The sequence below is a fragment of the Corvus cornix genome, chromosome 4, assembly GCF_000738735.6.
Source record: "Corvus cornix cornix isolate S_Up_H32 chromosome 4, ASM73873v5, whole genome shotgun sequence".
Lineage (NCBI taxonomy): Eukaryota > Metazoa > Chordata > Aves > Passeriformes > Corvidae > Corvus > Corvus cornix.
In genome coordinates, this window is record NC_046334.1 from 50,299,496 (window position 1) to 50,316,239 (window position 16,744).

The 16,744-nt window shown below is 36.4% G+C and overlaps 1 protein-coding gene and 1 long non-coding RNA gene across 4 annotated transcripts in view; one reads left to right on the forward strand and one right to left on the reverse strand.

Moving 5' to 3' along the window:
* Positions 1 to 1,161: 1,161 nt before the first annotated feature.
* The window catches only part of FAM114A1 (family with sequence similarity 114 member A1), a 34,705-nt gene continuing 19,122 nt past the window's right edge, over positions 1,162 to 16,744 (reverse strand). Inside the window, exons 8-14 of one of the 3 annotated variants that reach the window (XM_039550963.1) lie at positions 15,265 to 15,388; positions 11,084 to 11,169; positions 9,887 to 10,054; positions 8,497 to 8,636; positions 7,177 to 7,249; positions 5,151 to 5,204; positions 1,162 to 3,750 (exon numbers count right to left, since the gene is read on the reverse strand). In XM_039550963.1, the coding sequence (XP_039406897.1) occupies positions 3,649 to 3,750; positions 5,151 to 5,204; positions 7,177 to 7,249; positions 8,497 to 8,636; positions 9,887 to 10,054; positions 11,084 to 11,169; positions 15,265 to 15,388 (747 nt within the window). In that variant the 3' untranslated portion in view covers positions 1,162 to 3,648. The remainder of the gene's footprint in view (positions 3,751 to 5,150; positions 5,205 to 7,176; positions 7,250 to 8,496; positions 8,637 to 9,886; positions 10,055 to 11,083; positions 11,170 to 15,264; positions 15,389 to 16,744) is intronic. The other 2 variants (XM_039550960.1, XM_039550962.1) reach the window with 2 other exon arrangements.
* Positions 11,165 to 16,262, forward strand: LOC109144959. The gene is made up of 2 exons (XR_002046044.3): positions 11,165 to 13,979; positions 14,316 to 16,262. It is a non-coding gene; the product is annotated as an uncharacterized LOC109144959 (long non-coding RNA).

The window sequence follows — 16,744 nt, forward strand, 5'->3', positions numbered from 1 at the left end:
ACTTTTGCCGTGCAGGTAATAGAGGGAGAATGAGCACTGCACATCCAGAGTGACCAAATTAACTGTCTTCTTTCCTTTGAGCTCTTCCTCTTTTAATGTCCTCATCTCTGACTTCCTTTAAGTTCATGCAGATTTTCATTTTACTTCAGAAGTGCATTATTCCTGTTCTGCTGAGCTACTCAGATGTCATCTCTTGTTTATTCTGAGAAATGCTGAAAAATTTTTTTACAGAGGCTTTTCTCTAATCCAACCTTGAAAACTCTTCATATTTCCAGAGAACACATTCTTTTGTTTTTTCTTTTGAAAATAATTTCTGTCTCCCATCTTTTTAATACAGCTGCATTTTTGACATTTTATTTTCAAATTTTAATTCTAAAACTCCACACCATCATCAATATGAATGCTGAAGTAGGAGACAGCATGGAAAATGTACAAATTGCACAATAAAAGCAGCTTCAGCAACAAAGGTTGACCTGAGACAGAACAAAGTGTTTAAAGTCCAGAGGGCTTTCCAGTCCAACTGTAAGAACTTCAAAGTAGGTCAGCCAGGCTGATGGTATCACATTAAGCCTTGCTCTGAGATGGTTTTAAAAAGAACTCGGGAAAGTCCTTTTCCATGCTCTACATTCTACTGAGACTAACGGAGAGGATGGGGCTGTCATCTGAAATAGAACTGGAATGTCTCAAAGATAATCCTATGAGCTGCGTGAATGCTTGTATGATAAAAACACTGATGTGAATCAGGAAAAAAAAGGGCAAAATCTGTATTTGTCATTCAAAATACTGCAGCGTTTCAGACTCCTTGAAATTGTTATGAATCCTGACTGGCGAGTGACACTGGACATCATTAAAAAGCATCCCAAGTGGTAATGACTGATTTTGTATGATATGACTGAGGCACATTTTGGAGGAAGATATTAACGGCTTCAGTGGGTGATTTAAGCAGCATGATCAAAAGCAGAAGAGACAATTCTTTTGTTCAGCTGTCTCTAGCAATGGAAGCTGGAATGTAGGAGGAACTCATGGGGAAGAGATGTTTACACATGAATAGACTATACCCTAAAAGCAGTAAACAACTTACAGCTTGCTTTGGTTTGTTTACCTAAAAGAAACCCAAACCCACATCCACGAAAAAAAAAAAAGAAGTCAATATCCTTAATATACAGTAAATTATTTCTTTAATTTACTGTCTAATTCGAGCTCATCCTTCAGTGATGACCTGTAACTGTGGATCATCTGCAAGGCTGCAGGTATGCAGACATTGTTTTAAGTCTTCTCTTGATAAATTTCTAACTTAGTCAGTGCACAAGCTTGCCTCCTTTGTCTCTGCATAACAGCGTGTGTGTCCTCAAAAGTGAATGGAATGCCATGGAAAACACAACTGCTCAAGGGAACAGGTAATTTTCACAAGTATTTAAAACCCAGTAGTTTTCCAAGTGCCAAGGCATACTCAGTGTACTGACCTGAAAAGGGTGGTGATGAAAGAAAGAACACTCTCCATTAAAAGTTTAAGGCAGCATCTGTTTTTGCCAGTCTCCCAGTAAAATCACATTCATCATTCCAAAGGTAAATCACAAAATTAGAAAGTAAATTACTTCACTGAGAATATACTCCCATCACATTATTATTCAAACCACTCCCTTTTAGTGTACTGTCTCAGTTCAGTATCTCAAATGATTTATTTGACTGGTGGAAAAATACAGATCAGTGTAAACAAAATATTCTGGCTACATCCAGACAGTACTTCTCTACTGAAATATTATTTACCTAAAATTGATTTAAAGATAAAACCTTCAGTTTTCCTAGGACAAGATGATCCTAAGATCAGATGGGAGTATCCCTATGCTCATATCCTGCCCTGTTTCCCTTCCTACATTGTATGGATGTAAATACTTTAAGTCTCCATGTTACTTTTTATAGCTTCTTTTACTTCAGGGTAAGCTACTTTATTCATAAATGCATAATTTAAGCAAGACAGTGAAACCTCTAGTAAGGAGTATCTCAGACAAGCAATCTTTATCTTAAGAATGCCCCTCAATAATTTCAAACATTATTCCCTGAGGTTTCTGAGATTATATTCAGCCTGTGCAAATGAATTCGAAGACTGTACTTCTACTTACCCAGAAAGGTATCTCACGTCTGTTAAATTACAGGGTGCCAGAAAATAGATTTTGCATAATAAACCTTATTTCAGGAATAGAGAAAATTTCATCTCTAAATAACAAAAAATGGAAAAGTCACAGTGAGTGTGACAGCAGAACAGGGACCACAGTAGTGTAAAACACAAACAGACCTTTCTGTCTTCTTATTTGTACCCAAAGAAGTTACCATGTAAAAAGCAGATACATGGTTTCTCTTTTCCATCAAACACAGAAACTTCCTCACGCTCTATTTCATTATTTTTATGATGTATGAACTATGCTTAAATGTATTAAAATGTTAGCTGTAAAAATTAGCATTTAAATACAATTAATGAGTATATAAAGAGAAAAAAATACAAAATAGTTCAAACAAACATAATAACAAAAATCCAAGAGAACAGGCTATGTAAAATATTGAAAGGTTCTTCCTGTCTAAGAAGGAAACTAGCCTAAACAAATTCTTAGGTCGACAAATCAAGATTTTAAACTAAAGATATGGACAAATTACATGGTTGCTAGTGTTGTTATGAAATGTCATTCCCGTTGCTTGTTTATGCCCTAACTATTGCCTTGGAAAAAAAGGTGATTGCTCTGACAGATGATCTCCACACCCAAAGCAATTCCCTCCTAACTTCTTACTACAACTTCTGTTTCTGAACTGTAGGTATCAGTAAACCTCAAAGAGTTAACCCTGTAACACATCTGAGAGAAGGTTGTTTAGCAGGTGTTTCAATTGCCAAACAAAAAGGAAATTTTCTGTCCCTTGCATATTAAAAAGATTACTTTTGTCTGCTGTGTTGTTCAACCATTGAAATGAAGAAATAGACCTAAATTAATATAAACTTATGGGTCAGCAAATACAGAGCTATACCCATAATTGTAACTGGCTCAAAAAATTTCTTTTCAGTATAATTCTTTATGCATATCCTCCATAATTTTCATTTAGTAAAGTTAATACCTATTGCTATGCAACTCCTTCAATACAAAGTGTTATGCTAATGGTACATATTAATATGATGTTATTATTTGCTACTGGAAATAATATTTAACAAGCTCAGCACTATGATAATTTGTTCATGTTGACGAAAATTAAATACTGAAACCAGCTTCTGAAATACACTTTTTTAACTGACAGTTATACAAACAATAGAAATGGTAATCTGAAGTGAAGTGTTTTAAGAAACTTTACATTCCAATTTGTTGCATACATTGTTTACAAACGAAAGGGTCAGCATTTAGAATCCATATTTAAGTCAACTTCAATAAACTTCCATTTAAATTAATGCAAAGCATCAACTGTACTGAAAAAGAAACTACTCACTTTACTAACTACTTCTAAAGTCTGAAAGAGTTTTAAAATTTTGTTCAGTATTGTATGTGCAAAACTGCATTTAGTGTCTTCAAAGAACTCTAGTGGCCAGACATCTCTTGTACCAGCTCTTCTCTTGGCACAGCTGAAGACATTGGGTCTGTGGTTGCTGTCAAGGTGACAGCTCCTGGGAAACTGTCACTCATGGGCTTTCAAACAACTGGTCTGGATATGGGAAATTTGCAGAACTGGAAGCAGTAACTGGAAAGCATCCTGAATATAAGTAGTACTGTTGCAGCCCTAATGGGGAGAGAAAACGTCATACATCAGTACAGCTGCCATGTACTTCAAAAATTACACTGTAGTTTTTTCTATATTAGCATATGTCTTCACACAAGATTTTAGAATCTGTAGATAAGAAAAATGATAAAATACACCAGTTTACAGCTAACAAGCATAACCTGAATCAGTATACAAAAATCTGGCTTCCCCTAAGTTTGAACTCTTGGGCAGTTTTGTTGGTAATATGAGTAGAATAAAATGCCACAGTGTTCAGAAGTAGATTTGATTTTTTAAAAACAAACCAGCTAGTCATTCCATCAACTGAACTAATTTTGAATTTGCTGTAGGTGGAAGAAGTGTCACTGAAATTAACAGTTTGAATTATAATGGTTTTAACACGTAGTACTATTTTTGGAATTTCTAATACTGAACAGTATAGTGGCTTGTAATTCTCCATGATCCTAGGCTGTATTAATACATATTTGTATACAACGATGGGATTTATGAAGTACAAAACATTGTATTCCACAATTCTAAATACTCCTAGATTTTGCAGTTCCTGGAGCACATGAAGATAAATCAGCAGCAACAGCAAAATTACCCTATAACAAAAGGAACTGCATGGTAGTCTTCACTACAGCTCTATTCAACTTTCCATAATTTTCCATAAGGGTATTGTTAACTCAGTGCAAAATTGCTTATTGTAAAGCAATCTTCTCCTTATTTTTAAGAGAACACAGCTATTAAATACAGAATGACAATTTATGGTCACTACTTTATGTTTATTTATGTTTTAAGAGAAGTGTGTTCTAACTAACAGAGCTAAAAATTAGAGCTGCAGATACTCTTGAGTTTTAGGACTTTGTGAGGCTATTACTTCATCTCAACCTCTTCTTAGTAAAACTGAGGTATGTTTTACTCACTGTGCTTTCCTGAAGAAAAATAGACCATGGTGTCAAATAAAAGAAATTGCTCATGAACATTTTGGTGGTCTGACACGTGGTTATCCATGTGCTGACCAAGGCTGCTGCTAGACTGTGAATCTTTGTAGAAAACTAAATGCCTGCAGATGGGAAACACTGTAGCATATACCTACAGTGCAAATTTTAAAGGATATAGTCTGAAACTGCAACTTGTTGCTGTGCTCTGACCAATACACCAGCAGAGCTTCAGACCTGGCCAGCCTCACTTCAGTCATACAGCTCTTAAGAATCCTCAGTAAATGCAACCTCACTACTACAGTGTTTGTGGGAGAGGTTGAACACAAAATTAGGACATTTATGAGCTGGCACTGAACAGTCAGAATGATATTGTCACTAATTTTAAAATAACTTTTCTTTTAGAAATAAATGTGCCTGTCTCATTTCAAACAATTGTATTAGAACATCTTCTAATGTGAAGATAATGATAATGCTTACCTCTAATAGAACACTGTTGATGATGGGGTTAAGAACCTCTGCCTTCATATTGCTCTGTAAACCAGGAAACAGAATGAAATGCCACATCAAGAAATACATTTAACACAAATATACTGATATCTGAGATGAATATGATGGTTTTATGAATTCTATAAAGGTCTTCTTTCACCTTGATTCTTATTCAGACTGTTGATCTCAGTACTCCTGGTAACTGTGTCCACATTTCAAACACACCTCAGTACACCCTATGTATTTCTATCACAGAGCTGAAGTAAGAGAGGTCCAAGGTTTTACTTCTTCATTAATTCATGTGCCACAGAGTTTCAAACTGCCTACTTTCCTAGAGGTGTGAGGTTTATGTAACAACATTGTTTGTCCATCTGTCTATCAGTGACCTTTTAACATCCCACAAAATTTTTAACCCCTTTCTTTTTTTCAAGGACACAAAAAGGAAAAACACACATCAGAAGAAAAACGAAGTTTTTAGAAGTTACACAAATATCTGTGGTTAGGATGAAATGAAAGGTCCAGAGTAGCTCCCCTGCAGAAGGAAAACCAGCTGAAACTCAGATCCCCAAACTGGAGGCAGCATATGTTGCTCTGGACAGTGCAGGCTGGCCAGTGAAACAGCACAGCATGCACGACATTCTTCTCAACAACCAGATAGGAAGAAAGATGGATACAATTACTAGTGACACTACTAGAGACCAAAAAATCAAGATTCATTAGTTCCACTGCTTTTTAAAATGGCAAAAGTTCCTCCCTTTTTTATTCTCACTGTTCTTTGCATTGTGGTTCTTCAGAATAACAGTAACCTCCACCAAAAGTTGTTTTATTTCAATACTGAACACAATACTGATTAATTTAACTGAAGGATTTCCACTTACAACCTTGTAGCTCTCATACTACAGATTTATAGAAACATGAAACTTCTTAATTTTAGATTTGAGAAAGATGGCAGAACCGAGGAGAGATGGTTAGAGAAAAGAAGTACAATTTTACTCTCAGTTACTAGAAAATCCATTACAGAATGCACCGTTTAGTGGGCTAGTTTAATATTTTGTGTGCAATTTATTTTTATATATTTGTGCATATATTTATTGCAAGTGTCCCACAGATATATGCTAAAAAACAATCCCAAAATGCAAAATAAGCATTTTTTTCCTAGACTAATTGGAAGTTGTGTAAATCACTCAGAATAAAAGCAAAGAAATAAATCATGTTCTGTACAAATAACTATGAAAAAACATGTTCAGAGATGTGCTGGAAGAACTAATGGGAGAACTGGAAGAATTCCCTTTGAAGTACATTCATGTTTTCATGGAGCCATCAGGAGAACCAGAATTTGTTCTTCTCTGATGTTTACAGAACAATTTCAGTAACTGCACAATTTTTACCTCCAAATCCTGCTATAATACTTAGATGTCAGTCATCCTTGAAGCATCTTGAAAGACAGGATTCTATTTCTAGCAAAGACGTTCACAGATAAATGGATGTTCTCAAACAGAATATCTCGTGATAGAAGACAGAGTGATTTTTTTTAAGACGGACCAAACGGGTTTTCTAACCTCTTAAACCTTTTGAAAACATTGCACTGCTAAGGCAGGGGATCTAGTAAAGGCTAAGATGACAACTCGTGAAGCCATCTTAAGGTACTGCAATACAATCTGCTAATGACTTTTACACAAATGTGTTTGAAAGGGATAGGCTGAGTTGGAGAAGAAATTATCATCAAGCTGTGTAACTTCAAATGTGGGGCCCTTCAATGTGAGAAGATAAGAAGTGTTGAGTGGTGATCAGGAAAAACAGGAAATGGTTTCTAGAAAGAGAGAAGGCAGGGGACACAGTGTCATCTATCAAGGCTTGTGACCTTTTCTGCTGTAAAAATGCTCTGTGTTCTTGATCTGAGGAAAGAAGTAGCCTCTTTGCTGATATAAAGCCACTGGACTCACGTAAGAATTTCTGTTTCAAGAGGTGAACTATGTTAAAAAAAGCCCAAATGCTACACAAAATGCTGTCATCTTACCCCAGCTGCTGTTATAGAATCAGAAAACTTCTTTGATAAAGATGAAACTTCATTGCACATGGCACTTGTTAAACTGGTTTAAAAAAACAAGAGAGACAATATAAAAATACATCCTTGACCTATCAATAGATAAAAACCCTGTGACAAACATTATCTTGGAAGCCAAGATGTTCTTAAAGCAATTTTGCTTCTAAATATTTTTAAAATATTTAGGCATAGACTGTTCATGATAAAGTTTTTATATTCTTTCACTGAAAAATCCACTGCTGACTACAGCAACAAAACGATATCTTGTTCCACACACCAGTCTTTTCGATAGTGCAATGTTTCACTTGTTTAAATTCTAAACTTCTAGTTCAACTATTGTTTTTCTGACGATTGCAGCAACACAACTCCTGGGAATACTGCTGGAAATAAATCAAACTTGAATGAGAACAGTGAGAATTTTCCTATGTGACCAGTAAAACATCTACTCTGTGCTAGAAGTGAAAGCACACTTGTGGTTAAAACACGAGAGAACAAGATCTCGTTCTGTTCTGAGATCTTTCATTGTTTTCCTAGAATTCACAAGTGCATCCCATAGGACCTCATTCTTCAAGGTGTACCACACCTTAGCTCTGATTCTGAAAAAAACTTAGTAAGTGCTTTGTTTTAGTCTGAAGTGTTCCTATGGACTTTGCTATTCTTTGTAGCATTCTTAAGGATAAGCACTTGGTTAAATATTTTACTTATTTAGGAGTCAACTGTTTAAAATATCTTAACATTAAAACTTACTGAAATCAGTACACTTGATGACTACAGAGAGCTTGAGATCTGAATGTGGAGTCCCACTAGACAGACTGGCTTCTTGAATTTCTGGGTATTTCATTATGGTTGAGTACAAAGTTGCTGACAAATGTGGTCTATTGTTTAGAACTACAGATTGATTTTTGTATATTTTTGGCAGATAAACACTAGATAATGAAACTATTAGATAATAAGACTGCATTACACACTCTAAGAGCAGATTCCATATATGCAGGCACAGTATCTTCTGCAGAGGGAACAGGAAATGCTACCCAAGTTGACATTTGCTTGCTGGAGCAGAAACAACTTTTAGCTTGTGTATAGGTCATGTTTTTGTGAACATGTATATGTCAGCCATGTCAAAAAATGACAGGTAGCCTACAGAACCTGATTGCATGGGAAAATACAGCACCAGGACCCCTGAAACCAATGCTGTTTGTTGATCCATGAACATGCTGTGCCTTCAAGCTGAATGGAACTTGACAAGTTCTATGCAAATGTCAAATGTTCATATATGAAGTACATAATACTCACTTTGTCAGTACTTTTGCTTGATCTTGAGCTGTTTTTTCTACTTCCTGCCCATGTAGAATTAATTCTGCTACTTTATGAAGCTGTTCAATACAACGAGCAGTTACCTCAGCCAGACTTTCAATGGACAGCATGTAGATTTCCTTAAATTAAAAATGGGAACAATACAATCAATAATAACAACACTGATAAATGTATTTATAGATATATACATATGTAAGAATTTCAAACATAGGAACCCTTCCTACCCCAACTGGAAAAACCAACACATACATAGTGAAGTAATATCAGCCATAATGTCATCCTCACAACCAATACTGGAAAATGAAATATCCACAGGCTATAAAACACAGACCTTCTACTTGTTCTGAAAAATTAGGGAGATCAAGTCTACCATTTACTTAGCTGGGAACTAGGTCAGGCTCTTGGATTTTCTCACATACCACTTTTAAATCTAGTCCTAACAAATAGAAAGATACCTAAACTCTAGAGTAAGTCATAATCATAATTATTTTCATATGGAGCCAAAAGTACTGAGTCATCCCTTAGCTGAATCTCCAGAGCAGAAATGGATAATGTGCCCAATAAATAAGTGGTTTTTATCAACAGTGACAGAAATCTCTACGTAGCACTATCGAGTTACAGCTTTCACAAGGTGATGCCAGTTGGAAATCTGCAATCACATAAAAATCTGTAATAAATACAGTGTATACATTCTGTCTGCTTCTTTAGACTTTTTTGTAAGGAAACATGACAGATAACTTCTTATCAGAAATAATAATCTTGACAAAGATAGCAACCACATTTAATATTGCCATTAACTTGACAGAAAATATTCAATCACAATTAACCTTATCAGGACTTTCTAAATGAACTTTTAGCCTTAGAACTATCTTTCATAAAGAGAATGAGCAGTTGTTAGTTGCCTAAATAATATTTCTGTTTTGTCTGTTTATGATTCAAACTGTTTACATAGTTTGACCATTTTTCCCATTTATTGTCACTGAGAGAAGGAGATACTGAGAAACGTTGAGATACAACTTTCAGCGTGCATGCAATGTTTGACATTACACCACAGAATCTCTCAGCTCACTGTGTGTTGAGTATAAACATGCATACACAAAACCCCACAGATATAAAACAATAAAAACAATGTGACAGAGAACCTGCTACTTTGATATTTACTTATGGAAACAGAATAACAGCAAGAATATTCATGTAATTTACTCTCCTATTGGGTCTGCAGTGAATAGTTGTGTATTATTATTTCTTACTACTTCCATGAATTTAAAAAATAAGGATGACATATGAAGCCAACACATGAAGAAACAATCTTATCAAACAAAGTATGTCCATTCACTTAATGAACCTCATCCTTCAAAAGTTATTTTACCTCCACAGTTTTGCTTTTGTCTACTTCTGTTTTATCACTGTCAATTTTATCATCTTTTTGCGTCTTTTCTTCACCAGGTTCTCCAGGTTTTTCATTTACCTCCTCTTCTGTGTCTACTGGGGTGGACAAACTGGCTTCTTCCAGCCACTCATGAGCTTTTTTCCTAGCCTGCCAAACAACCCAACCGCAAAGTTCAGTTTGAAAAGAGAATATCAGATGACATTCCTGAACATCAATTAACAATTACTTCCTTTTTACACACAGAAATTTGAATATATCAAGACTCTGAGTAGCATTTAGTTACGTGTATATTTAAGAAACTGTAAGGAGAAGCATTTCAGATTGCATAAAGATGGATCATCCAGGGATAATTCCTCTAAAGGTACAATATTCCTAACAAACACATACAGCTGGCATTAATTCCAAAGTTAATATTTCAGCTTTATTTTATCATTCAAATCAATTTACACAGAAATTTTTCTTATACAGTTTCCCAAATAAGAAAATAAGAAGTGCGTATAAAGAAGGAAAAAAAAAAAACTGGAGAGGTAAGAGAAAAGTACTAAATTCTTAAAGGAAAAAGAAATATAAAATCACTGTATCTTGAGCTGCCTTCCCAGGCATGAAAATAGATCAAAGCTGAAGTCTTGAAGCTTTATACAACATCAGACTACTGTTACGCTTAGTAGGAAATTAATGACATCTCTTTTTTTAACATCAAGTCAAATTAAAATACATTAAGACCTAAGCCTAAGCTAGTTATCCATCCTCTATCTATGTAGCTAGAGAGATAAACATTTGTTTGAGCCTAAGATTGGCAGGTTAACCAGCTTTAAAGGGACCTGATAGTACAAATGTGACTAGTCATGTGACTAGTTCATAAACACCTAACTTCTAGAGCAAGAAAAATTATTATGAACCTGACTTTTGTTCCCAATACATAAGACCAAATCTGCTGTGCTCATTAGCCCTGATCTGCTGAGACACCCTAGTTCAAGCTTTCTAACACTGGAAAGGGCTTGTCCAACTACACTGCCTTACTCATCTCACTTCTTCTGTGAAAGCTTTTCTATATTCAGCATTTTAGTCTCAGCCTCCTGTACTTTGCTTTCTGAGCACTGCTCTGCGTCAGATTTCAGAATAAAGCCCTCCTTCTTTGCCCACAAAACTGAAGGCAGCTCACTAACAGGTGCTAACCTTATTTAGTTTGTCAGGAGTAGCAGCAACGTGCAATTCAAACAGCAGTTCTGTGAGCATGCTGACAAACTCTTCTCCCATATCTGCTGCAAGAAAAAACAAGACAGCTTTTGTTAGCGTGTTACTGCTATAGTATTTTATATGATCAAACACATCCAGTGAAATAGTTTCACCAAGCATTCCAGCACTTGAAAAACAGTGACAGCAACACAAGAAAGGAATGTATGGGGGTGTGCACGTATACGCTCAAATAAAGAAGAGAACAAGCAACAGGGATCCCTGCACAACCTGATACACCAGCTTGACACTTTAACTGCTCTTTCTATCCCATCCTAAATTCCATTAAGTTTCACAAAAACAGTCAAGAGGGCAAGAAACTGCATAACCCCATGTTATCTGACAAAAAATACATGACCCACAAAATAACCAAAGAAGCAACACTACCTGTTCTCTCAAACCAAGGAATAAAAACGGCCAGATACAAATAAGTTTCAGAAGCAACATACTGTTCTCTCATACTGCTCATACATGTTCTCTACTGCTCTGCCTGCAAACCACAGGTAAGAGGCGTGTTTTCTTTCTATTTTAAGGTCGAGATTTGCTTAAATGAAGAATGTTTTCTGGTTTGCTTTGAAGTAATGAGCCTCAAATCTTATTTCACAAGATTTTTGAGCAAAGATAAGTATCACTCATATTTGAACTTCATCTTTATTACATATACTCCTTTGACAACTATCAGATGACATATTCTAACATGCTTCAAGTTCCTAAAAGTCAGTATTTTGGTTGGTTTAGTTCATCTGCATGTATTGAGCTTGCAAAAGATTTCCTGATGGAACACACAAAATCCAGTTCTTTAGCCTGATGTCACTAGAAGGTCAGAGTCCCCATACTGATAAAAGTCCAGCTACTTCAAAAATCAATTTTGTGTCTTGCTATATTCTCACTTTTTTTGTTCACTAATTAGGTAGGGCCAGATCTTCCATTTTTATGCAAGTCTTCAGTATTGGGCTTAAAAGCAGAGGGCCATTACTCTCCAGTGAGTTTGGGGACCTTGGCAGAACTGTTTACCATGCAACATGTGAAAAGGTGGTAAAATTTGAGACTTGGATTATACTCTCCCAGGGAAAAGGACATCTCACCCTTGCTTGTACAGAGTGTCCATCTTTGGTGCTATAAAATAAGTTAGTGTGTAGCACAAAGAATTCTTCACCTACAACAAACAAGAGACTGAGATTTTGTCTTAATAGCAAAGGAACATGTCAAGAAGTTTGTATTCTGGCAGGCCAAAGAGATGCATGGAGTTCATTTCACTGCTGCCCTTATGAGGAAATTTTGACAATAGGATTTTCAGGCTTTGGAATACAGTACACTGGATACACTGCACTCACTTGTTCTTAAATCAACGACAAATTGTTTTATGAATGGCAGCAGGCTGAAAAGTGAGCAGCAGTTTACCACATCAATGCAAAATTACCAAAACTGTTGATAACTGGGATATTCAATTGAATATTCACTTTGGCTACTGCCTCGCTTAACCTCACGTATGAGATTTTGGGTGTTAATGGCTTTCGAAATGTAGGTAAAGCCACTTTTACAGATGTTCTCCCCTTATTATTTCACAAACCGTTGATGTGAAGCTGCAGTGAAAAATACATGGAAGGGCTGCATAATCAAAGTGAGAGGAAACATTAGAGAGAAGGGTATGCATGTGGCTCTGCTACTTGTGTCAGAAAACATATGTTCTTTCTCTTTTTTTATCAACTTTGCACCTGACTGTTAAGCCAAGACACAAAAAATACTACAGTTCCAATTTCAAAGTTGCCAAGAACAAAGCCTAGCCCAAGTCCTTTCCTGAAACAGTCCTCCAAAGATCACTGCAGTATTACCTCCTTCTGTAGGACTGAAAGCATTTATGGTAGCAAATAAAGCAGCACCAACATCAGAAACTTGTTCAGATTCTGAGATCCAAGGATAAGAGATCCTGAGAATTTACATAAAACAAATGGTCACCTTTTTCAAACACTTGAACGCAAAGTACTGTTTTTTCTCCCATCTATTCTTTTTTTTTAATATATATATACAGTAATACAAATTTTTATAATTTTTATATACATATACAGTAATAAAACCCACGTGTTTTATTGAGTTAGGAAACACAAATCAAAATCTTATGGAAATCAACTTAGTTGCAGTTTTAAACTGTTTAGCAAGCAAAATTAAAATCAAAGTTCCTCCACAGATTTAACAAAGCCTACTAGCTCTTGCTATATGAGTTAGTTTAAGTAAAAATATACAATTCTATGTAAAAAATACACTATTAAAAGACCATATGGCTTACTGACTTGATTTTGTAAGCGTAGAAGCTATTCATGCATGTCCAGAATTGTAGACTCAGCCCTAACAGAAAGCTACTTTTGAGAAGCAATTTACCTTTCTATTCTTTTGGTTCCTCTAGTGGAACTAAAATGCATCCAACTTAACACCAATAAATGAAATATATCTGCAGTTCAAATGCTAACAAATCTTGAGCCTGATTACACCAAAGGATGTGCATAATTTTGCGCTGCTGCCTGAAGTAACATCCATTCAGCTGTAAGGTGGAGAGAACATGTGTGTGGTTTTTATTTCCACAGTCACAGGAGGAACGGATGTGTTTCACCGATGAGTGGTTTGCTTTTGCAGGGGCAAACCTCCAGCACACTTTGATTTGGTCTCTTTTTTTTTTAAGGTGCTCATTGCCTTGGTTGCAGCCGATTCAAAATGCCTGTAAATGTTTCAAGGAGCATGATAAGCAGTTGTGCTTTACTGAAAAAACCAGAACTTCTGACCTTCAGAGAAAAAAACACTTTGTGCAAGAAACAGAGCTTCTCCTGGGAGCTGGTTTCAAAGCAAGGTACTATTTTCCATAGAAATTAAGGAACAACAGACATCTCATGAGTCCTCATTCCTAAGCAGGCTATACACTTTCTTCACCTCTACTTCTCACAACTCCATAGAAGAATGTGGGGTTTTAAAGAGTAACTAAGAGGGGAACAAAACAGCATAAAACTTTAACCATACTAAGACTTTACGCTGAGCACTTGCTGTTCCCCACAATGAGAAACAATGAGGTCCCTGTGAGAAAGATCAGGCAAGCTGAGTAAGCACTGCCAGAAAGAGAAGTCTGAGTAGAATTACTTTCCTGTTAGAACATGTGGATGTTAACAGAGTTTTTCTAACTTTTCTGAAGGCTAAAGAAATCGTATCTCACCATCATGCAAAATGCAAGTTTTATGGGCAAAGTTCCCTGAGAAGATCAAGAGGATGTGGAAGAAATATCCTTCGATGTTTCTTTGTTTCCGAAACACAACAATATGGTGTTCAGTGGCATGAGCCAGTCTTCAGTCAGGTCAAGGGGACTGTTGCTGTTAGCTCTAAGAGGTTTGGTATGGATGTCCATAGGACAAAGGCCTGGAGACATGAACCGTGCTGGCTTTAAGCTGACTTCTTATCATTCTGTTCTAACCTGTTTGGGGGAATGCTAACATTTTTGACCTGTTTAAGACACCTATTTTGCCCCTAACCACCCATTTTATTGTCACTTTCGTGAGCTCGGCCCATTGTCTTCAATGCTGTGCTGTGTCGCAGTTACGGAACGCTGCTCTAACTTCCTTCTTGCACTCCACACACCACATCTTGCCAAGCAACACCTCTAAAGCAGCTTTGTTACTATGTTTCAAAGTGACTTTCATTCAAAAAAAAATTCAGGGTTCTTAAATTTCTTGGACGCTCTAACCTTTTCCCCCATCTAGCAAGGGAGGGTGCAGAGTGAGGACGAAGTTGCTGAACAGAAAAGCATTTCTAAGTACTTCAAAACTTTCAGACTATACAATTTCCTAAACAGATTCTGTAAGAAAAGTTGAGTTATCCAAAAAGTTATTATTTTACTTTCTTATACTTTCATTGATGATATAGCAAAAAAACTTTATGTTTGATTTTCTATATCTCGCACTTCAGTTACAATATAAATTCAATTAAGCATTGATCAGCTTCCAGAACTTTTAGAGTATTAATTTTATTAACTACCTTATGAAGACTATTAGGATATCAGAAATTACAGTTTGGACTGGAATTGTTTTAATTGCTAGATAAAGAAGTAGCAATTATTTATATGGTTAAGTCTCTGTATTTCTAATTACCTTTTTGTGCCTGCACCACTTCATCATCTAATTCCTTTGGAACAAAGATCTCCTTTATAGCAATTAAATCATTTTTCACAGTCTCCAACTGTTCTCCATCAAGTCTTGCTAAATGTGACTGAATCTGTAAAAGAAAGGACAGTACTATTAAATGCTAATTTAGAGCCTGAATCCAAAATAGACTAAGAAATGGAAACATCCATTAAGTTCAAACCTTTTCTCTAACCTCCCAGCTTAGACATATTTTTAGTTCTTGTCAACAGAATTTGTTGAGTATCACAAAAACTACACCAGCCTTGCCAGATCATCAGGTCCCTTCCTTCCTCCAGAACATGAGTTTTGGACTATAAATCTGTGGTTTAACTGCAAACTCTAATAGGCATTTTGGGATTGCCTGGATGAAGACAGCAGGCAAAAAGAGCACAGGCAGAATGGTTAGTCTGAGCACTCACAGGAAGAGTTGGAAAAAGTTGCCTTCAAAATGCAGCTAAAATTATTGACAGTCTACCTGTTCTGAAGAATGTATTGGCGGGTCTTTGCATGTCTCAGGTATCTGCAAGTCCCTGCATATCTAATAGGATGGCAAACCTAAGAGGGCTGGAAACAGATTCTTTGAATCACTGCTTGTACTACAGTTATATGTTGTTAATCCCATGAGCAGAGCGCTCCTTCTGCCGATGGAAGCCAAGAGAAAATGCCCTTATTGTCCTTGATGCAAAATTTTTCCTTTATGTTTGTTTCAAGGGGCTTCTCAAAGTTTGGTTGACAGATGCATAGACTACCTCAGTGCAAGGCTGGAGACAGCTGTTACTTTCTTACCGGTGTGTCCTTGTGTCCAGCTCCTGTGCTCAGGGTTAAACACAAGATAAAACCGTGAGACTCAAGTCAGGTTGTGAAGGACTACATAGGGCTTTTTTCCTCCCCTACTGTAGCACTATCCATAGGGCTAACTGGGAACTTCTTTTAATGGAAACTTTCAAAATAAAAGCTTAAACATGTATGTGTTCAGTACCTCTTACAGTCCTCCTGTGGCTTTCGGGCTGCTAGGAGAGGTCTCAAGTTTACGGTACTCTTTCTGCCCTCTGTGCCTGTGTGCGTATGTGCGTGGTAACTGCAACATTTATCTGGGCATTGGACTTGTTGACCCACACAGTTACCATCAATCCCGCTGGACTGAGTAGGACTATGTACATGTCTAGGACATAAATGAAGTGCATCAGAAACCTCATGGTAACAACCTGCACATGTCTTGCTTACCCAGTGGTATCTCACATTAAAATAAAATAGTGTTGACACATGCAATTAACCTGAACCTTTTGGCCATTTTTGGTTTTGTTTTTTTTTTCCAAAAGCAGACCCTTGAACCTTACATGTGGGGTTTGAATGTATAGTTTTTCATCTAGACACAATAACAAAAAGTAAAAACAACACTGACAGTATGTACCTAACTGTTATTCATATAAGCTTTTTTTATTTTTGA